This window comes from Larimichthys crocea, chromosome VIII (assembly GCF_000972845.2).
Source record: "Larimichthys crocea isolate SSNF chromosome VIII, L_crocea_2.0, whole genome shotgun sequence".
In the NCBI taxonomy this organism is placed as follows: Eukaryota; Metazoa; Chordata; class Actinopteri; family Sciaenidae; genus Larimichthys; species Larimichthys crocea.
The window spans coordinates 31128898-31136397 of NC_040018.1; the positions used below are offsets into that span (position 1 = coordinate 31128898).

A 7500-nucleotide genomic window follows, 5' to 3' on the forward strand; every position below is an offset into this window, starting at 1 on the left:
ACACACACACACACACACACACTTCTCTTCTTCCTTTTTACCTGATTTCTGACCCACTGGTCGCAGACCTCTGGCATTTACACACTCCAGATCAAACAAACACACACACACACACACACACACACAAGATCAAACACACACACACACACGCACACACACACACACACAGATTCAAAGAGGTGAGAGCAGACAGGAAGTTACCCTCGCAGGAGTTTGAAGAGCATGCAGCCTAAGGAGAACCAGTCGGCGCTGCTGTCGTACGCCGTCCCCTTCTGAAGAACCTCCGGAGCCATGTATCCATGAGTCCCCCTGCGACACACACACACACACACACACACACACACACACACACAGCTTCATGTCAAACACACACTGTTACTTTTTTACGGCTCTGGCAGCGAGCGCAGAGCGACATCAGGCGAGCGAGCGGGTGATAAAAACGCCTCCGCTCGGCCGTAAAAAAGCTTCTGATACACGACGACAGCGCCGCGGGAACAACATGTGACCTCCGTCAGCAGCTCGACTACATCCTGACAAACTGTGACTTAAAGGTCCAGCGCTGATTACACACTGACGATCTACAGGCTTCCTAAACATCAAATTCAAGGACTTTTTTCAAGGATTTTCCAGGCCCAACTCGCTCAGATTTGGTTCAATGACCTGCGTCTGTTTTCAAAAACTTTTAAGGCGTCCACTCAAATTTACAAACTCAAGGATTTCAAGGACCCACGTTGAACTGTGATAAATCTGACACACTGGACCTTTAAGTCTTTAATATTTTATGATTTAATAAAAGGAACAAACATCTGTGAGCGGGTTCAGCAACAGAACCACAAAGTAAACATTAAAACTGGATGTTAACCAAATGTTTTGATGATTAAGAGCTTAAACTTCTTAATTCAGGATGTGTTGACGATGAAGCGTCAGGATTATATTTAATTATGACAGATACTCACACGCTGGCGTGAGGTTTCTTCTTGGAGAAGTCGCAGGCCAGGCCGAGGTCGGAGATCCGAACATGGCCGTGTTCATCCAACAGGATGTTCGCTGGCTGCAGGGGGGAGAGACAGAGAGAGAGACAGACAGAGAGACAGACAGACAGACAGAGAGACAGAGACAGAGAGAGTGTGATGACGGAGACACGACAGATGCGATCACGAGGAAACGACTAATTGACGAGTTAAACTACAGTTTCCGCTCGTCAGGAGAAGTCAGCGTGGAAATAAAAACCTCCTGTCCTGGTTTTCTTCTGCCGCTTGGCAAAACCTGAGAGTCACTCACTCACCGCCGCTCGCTCTCTCTCTCTCTGAGCATTATCTGCATCGTGCTGCTCTGTTTATTGAAGCTCTAAAACTGTTCCCTGACTTCCAGCAAAATATATCTGTTATTATGGCAACCAGTCCAAACAGGAGGAGCGGAGGAGAACCAGAGGAGGGCTGAAAACAAGAAAGTGTGAGCGGAGCTGCAGCCAGCGGGGTTTGAACCTGTGACAGAGATGTGTCACAGGTTCAGAGATCTCACCGCTGTCATTCATGGTTTCATTCGTTAATGAACAGATTCATGTCAACAAATGTCAGCTCGAAGCTCATTGGTTCCAGTTTTTTTGGGGGACTACTTTCAGCAGCGGATTGATATTTTGATGTTTCTGTCAGTTTGAGCCTTTTAGCGTCTTTGTTTTGGTTTTTCTAGACACAGCTAGTGTGTGTGTGTGTGTGTGTGTGTGTGTGTGTGTGGAGGGGTTGAGTTTCATGATTTTGATTTCCAGTGATTAAAAAAAACCAAGAAGTGAATTAATGTTAAATTTATTATTCATTAAAAACACAAACTGTGCAGAGAAGACAGATTTTTATTTTATTTTATTTGTTTTTCTTGGTTTATTTTGAAAGTTGAAGGAAGTCTTCCTCTGCAAACGTTTAAATTTAAACTGATCTCGGGTTTAAATTGAAACTGATCTCCGGTTTAAATTTAAACTGATCTCAGGTTTAAATTTAAACTGATCTCAGGTTTAAATTTAAACTGATCTCCGGTACGTTTGACGTCTCCTGTGTTATAAGTTAGTGAATGTTTGATGAGTCGGTCTGCTCGATGTTTTTTACTCGTCGCTGCTGATTTTCTTTTTCTGACATTTGTTGACACGAGGAAACAAAACAAAACAGATGAAGCAAGTGTTCTCTGAACGTTCCCGGAGCGTTCTCTGAACGTTCCCGGAGCGTTCCAGTCTAACCTTGAGGTCTCTGTAGACGACGAAGCGGTTGTGCATGTGCTCCAGCCCGAGGATGATCTCAGCCGCGTAGAAACGCATTTCTTTCTCGCTGAACACGCCGTGCTGAGACAGGTGGTAGTGCAGGTCGCCTCCTGCACACACACACACACACACACACACACACACACAGTACATCAGTATGACCTCATAATATCTCATGCTTTAATCAATATCCATCAATAAGTTGTGGTAATCTTCCCGGGGGAGATCATGAGAGTCGATGGGGGGCCTTCCATGACTCCGTCTGCACGCCTACAGGCTCCAGCTGTATTTATAACCGCCTGCGTCGAGTGTCGGCTTTAAAAAGGTGACTCAGGCTTTGATTGTGAGAGCGGCTGTGAGTGCAGCCTCTGATGAAGCTGAGCCGTGTTAAAGACGTCAGGAAGGTCGCCGCGGTGCGAGGCGTCACAATCCCATCAGCCCGCTGATGCTCCTGACCGGGCTGAGTAATCCGATCTTTGGTCTAATCTGGAGGTCGGCCTACCGTTCATCAGGTCCAGGATGAAGCAGAGCTTGTCGGGGGTGTGGAAGGCGTACGTCATACAAACGATGAACGGGCAGTCCTGCGGAGAGAGAGAGCAGTTAAAAACGTCAGTTTACTCCGTCAGGTGGAGCTACACTTAGATTAGTTTGGTCCAACACGAGATGATGAACAGGAGGAGACAGCTACACGTCAGCCGTCAAACGAAGCGTTACGTGACCGCCAGGCGTCAGTTCATGAGATGAGCAGCAGGTGGCGCCAATCCTCCAGTCAGACGAGATGACATCATTAAAAAACAAACAGGAAGTGAATCAAACGCTGGTGTTAATGTGAGGAAGATCATGGGCGATGTGGTCCCCTCCAGGAGGTTCTGGGGCCGCCCAGGGTCTCCTTCGAAGGGGCCCAGGAGGAGGATCCGGATTAGATGTTGAACCGCCTCATCTGGCTCTACTCGGAGCTGATTTAACTCAGCATGTTACTCCTGACGCTGTGTTCATCCCAACACTCCCAGCCTGCACAGTGAACGTGGCGGCTCGCCTGCTCTTCATCATGTAGCAGCTGCGTTAAATTCAAATCTCCAACGCCTCCTCCAGTGAGCGCCGCCGGGCTCTGCCACCCGTCCTCTGCCACCCGTCCTCTCAGGACGACCCAAACTCTCCTCATCTGTTGGTGGAACGACACTCGCTACCTTCACAGACGTCCTGAAGACCTCCAGCTCTTCAGAGAGGACCTCCACTACAACACTACCAACACCTGGACATGACACATCTGTCCTCGACACGACACACCTGTCCTACACCTGGACATGACACGTCTTCCTACACCTGGACATGACACGTCTGTCCTCTACAGCTGGACATGACACGTCTGTCCTCTACAGCTGGACATGACACGTCTGTCCCTCTACAGCTGGACATGACACGTCTGTCCTCGGACATGACACGTCTGTCCTCGGACATGACACGTCTGTCCTCGGACATGACACGTCTGTCCTCTACAGCTGGACATGACACACCTGTCCTCTATAGCTGGACATGACACACCTGTCCTCTACACCTGGACATGACACGTCTGTCCTCTGCAGCTGGACATGACACGTCTGTCCTCTACACCTGGACATGACACATCTGTCCTCTACAGCTGGACATGACACACCTGGACATGACACGTCTGTCCTCTACAGCTGGACATGACACGTCCGTCCCTTTAAGTGAGATTCAAGTACAACACGTCACTCAGGTGTAGTGGAGTAGAAGTTCTGAGTACCACTAACTGATCAGTTGCTAGGCAACATCAGTGCGCGTTGCATGTAAACATGTTGGTCTGACTTTGTTGTGTGTGTGTGTGTGTGTGTGTGTGTGTGTGTGTGTGTGTTGAACTCACCCCTGTGCTGACTAACGACAGCATGATTCTCTCGTTGAGTGCGAGAGTCTCTCCCTGCTTCATCTTGATCCTCTTCTTGTCCAAACACTTCATGGCGTACCTGACACGACAAACAGGAAACAGCTCGGGTCAAACACGTCTGCGGCGGCTCGCGCTCGTGTGTGTGTGTGTGTGTGTGTGTGTGTGTGTGTCTGCTCTCTCCTTACATTTTCCCCGTGTCGGCCTTCCTGCAGCCGTACACCTCTCCGAAGCCGCCCCGGCCGATGATCCGATGCACGCTGAAGTCGTTCATGGTCAGCTGAGGATGGAGGAGGAGGAACGTTAAGTTTGTTTTAGCGGTGATGTAACCACGAACACGTTTCCCCTGACGACGACTTCATTCACAGGTAAAGTGCTGTAACTCAAAACAGGATTATATCTGAGCAGCAGCTCCGTGACAGTGAACTTTAACGGCGTGTACTCACGTGGATGTTGAGCTCCACGTTCTTCCATTGGCAAAAACGAGTAAATTTGTCACTGCGGAGAAAAAAGAAAAAAAACTGAATTCAGTCTGCGTGATCAAACCTCCATCCACCTCCTCCACACCTCCACCTTTGTCGTCTCACCTCTCGATGAACTTCTGGAAGATCTTCCCTCTCAAGCTGTCGCAGATCTCCACTATGTATGGCTGCAGGAGGACACAGACAGAAGCTCGGTTACCGTGTGATAAAATGTCACGTGACGCGTTTCAGCTGAATCTAAAATCTGAGCGACGCCGAGGACTTCACAGGAAATACAAACATGTTTGATGTGACATCTCTGAGGATAATTTTACATCCAGCAGCGCCGTGCTGTCACATGAAAGAGGAAACAATTGCTGTTCCTCTTTCTCCTTCCTGAGTGTTAAAACAGTTCGAACAGAGCGTGGACATGTTTTAAAGAAGTGCCACAAGCTGCAGTTCCTCTAACGTCCACCTGAGGCTGGCTCCAGAAGTGAGTCAGTCTCCATAAGTCCCCATGTTCAAATGTCCAACTTCACAGCAGAAATAAACATGTTTACAGCCTGGTTCATGTCCTGCTTTTTGTCTTCCTGGGTGTCCTCAGTCTAAAAAGTTTAAATCTAACGTTAAAATAACGTTTATAGAGCTGGAAAACATCGACACACACACACACAGAAGAAATCAGGGCTGGGCGGAAACGATACAAACTCTTGTAGAAACATTTCCTTGATAAGGAGAAGCTTCTGTAAACTGTTGACATACCGAGAGCTTCGCAGAGCGTTCATAAAGACATGAAACAGATGTGTGACGGTGATAGTGGAGCTTTGTTAACTGCTGAAAGCTTCTTTGCATCTGCCCGAGCATCGCGGCTGAGCGACACGCCCAGAGAAAACAACCTGCAGCTTCTATTACTCTGAAAATCAGCTGTGAGACTTTCAGTCCAACATCTTTGTTTCATTCATATTATTGTTTTTGTCTTTTAAATTACGCAGTACATACATGAGAAGGTACACACCTGTATTAAGGAGGTACACACCTGTATTCAGGAGGGACACACCTGTATTAAAGAGGTACACACCTGTATTCAAGAGGTACACGCCTGTATTAAAGAGGTACACACCTGTATTAAGGAGGTACACAGCTGTATTAAAGAGGTACACAGCTGGATTAAGGAGGTACACAGCTGGATTAAAGAGGTACACACCTGTATTAAAGAGGTACACACCTGGATTAAGGAGGTACACACCTGGATTAAGGAAGTACACACCTGTATTAAAGAGGTATACACCTGTATTAAGGAGGTACACACCTGTATTAAGGAGGTACACACCTGTATTATTGAGGTACACAGCTGTATTAAAGAGGTACACAGCTGGATTAAGGAGGTACACAGCTGGATTAAGGAGGTACACACCTGTATTAAAGAGGTATACACCTGTATTAAGGAGGTACACACCTGTATTACGGAGGTACACACCTGTATTAAAGAGGTACACACCTGTATTAAAGAGGTATACACCTGTATTAAAGAGGCACACACCTGTATTAAGGAGGTACACAGCTGTATTAAGGAGGTGCACGCCTGTATTAAAGAGGTATACACCTGTATTAAAGAGGCACACACCTGTATTAAAGAGGCGGTCCATAATATCCAGAATATTCATGGCAGAAAGTTAATTTATGACTTTATCAAAGTTTACTTTCGGTTTATTTATTATTTCTGGACGTGACGACGTGTGGAGGGCAGAGTGATATTTTTAGTGATGAGTCTGTCACGCTGATAGTCGACCAATCAGATCAGAGTCTGTCTAAAACATGACATTTTGTCACAGCAGGACGTGTAAACAAACAAACAAACAAACACACAAACAGAAGCAGAAACAAAGAGTGAGAAAGGGGTTTTTACCTGGAAGAGAGTCGGGGGAACTTGTTTCTTTGCTAAGTGGCTCTGCACGTGGTCCACTGCTTTCTTAGAAAATGGCTGAGGAGACAAAGAAGAACGCAGCGTTACGCGTCGTTTCACTTCTGTTTTCTGTCACTGAGGATGTGCAGCCTCTCCTGTAACATGACCAGGAACATCACGCTGCTATGAGACCGCCACCAACCAACAACACCACGATATCTGTGTGTGTGTGTGTGTGTGTGTGTGTGCGTGGGCGGTGTGTTTAATAACTTCCTCCCTGTCAGACGGCAGCGAGCGTTAAGTTTGCTTTACATCCACACGTGTTGCCTCGCAGGAGGACAAAAGCTGCTCTGTGCCGCGCCGTTTGTCCTGAACATGGACAGACTTTTACACGTACATGCAAAGGCTCGGTTGTTCGGTGCGACTGGACGTTTGAAGTCGTGATTCTGAGAGTTTGGTGCCAGAAAAACTGTGAAAACTCGCCGCGGTATCAACGTGCAGAACAAGAACTTTAGTCTAGGTTGTCGTCACGGTTTTTGTCTCGTCCATGTTCATTAGTCCTGAGTGTAAAATTAAAACGTATCGAGGGAGGGGCGCTTTAATAACGCTGTGGTTTGATCTGCGTTTATTACTTTGTTCATTTGATTTTCTTTGATGAGAGATTGCTGTGCGTCTGCAGGGACGTCCGGGTCGTGATCAGCTGACATTCAGTAAAAACATGCAATGATCGAGCTGCAGATCACAAAGACAAATCCACGTTTGTGTTTGTTTACTCGCAGACCGCGACCTCTTGCAGAAGACTTCAGAGTCTTCAGTCGGGGCGGTCACACGACGAGCTTGTCAAGGCGAGGAAGAAAAACTGAACTTTGGTCAAAATATCAAAACTTTTAAGCGCCTATTTGTTACATTATTTTTTGCCATTTTCAAGGTTTTCCAGGAGTTACAGGCATATTAAGACCTCAAGTGAGAACTTCATGACGCATGAACTTTC

At 47.0% G+C, this 7500-nt stretch overlaps 1 protein-coding gene across 2 annotated transcripts in view; it reads right to left on the minus strand.

Moving 5' to 3' along the window:
• Positions 1-7500, minus strand: part of grk3 (G protein-coupled receptor kinase 3) — a 70012-nt gene that overhangs the window by 22740 nt on the left and 39772 nt on the right. For both annotated transcript variants that reach the window (XM_027281176.1, XM_027281177.1), the window contains exons 5-13: positions 6513-6587; positions 4733-4794; positions 4592-4643; positions 4334-4425; positions 4128-4227; positions 2748-2826; positions 2225-2355; positions 957-1051; positions 202-309 (exon numbers count right to left, since the gene is read on the minus strand). In XM_027281176.1, the coding sequence (XP_027136977.1) occupies positions 202-309; positions 957-1051; positions 2225-2355; positions 2748-2826; positions 4128-4227; positions 4334-4425; positions 4592-4643; positions 4733-4794; positions 6513-6587 (794 nt within the window). The remainder of the gene's footprint in view (positions 1-201; positions 310-956; positions 1052-2224; positions 2356-2747; positions 2827-4127; positions 4228-4333; positions 4426-4591; positions 4644-4732; positions 4795-6512; positions 6588-7500) is intronic.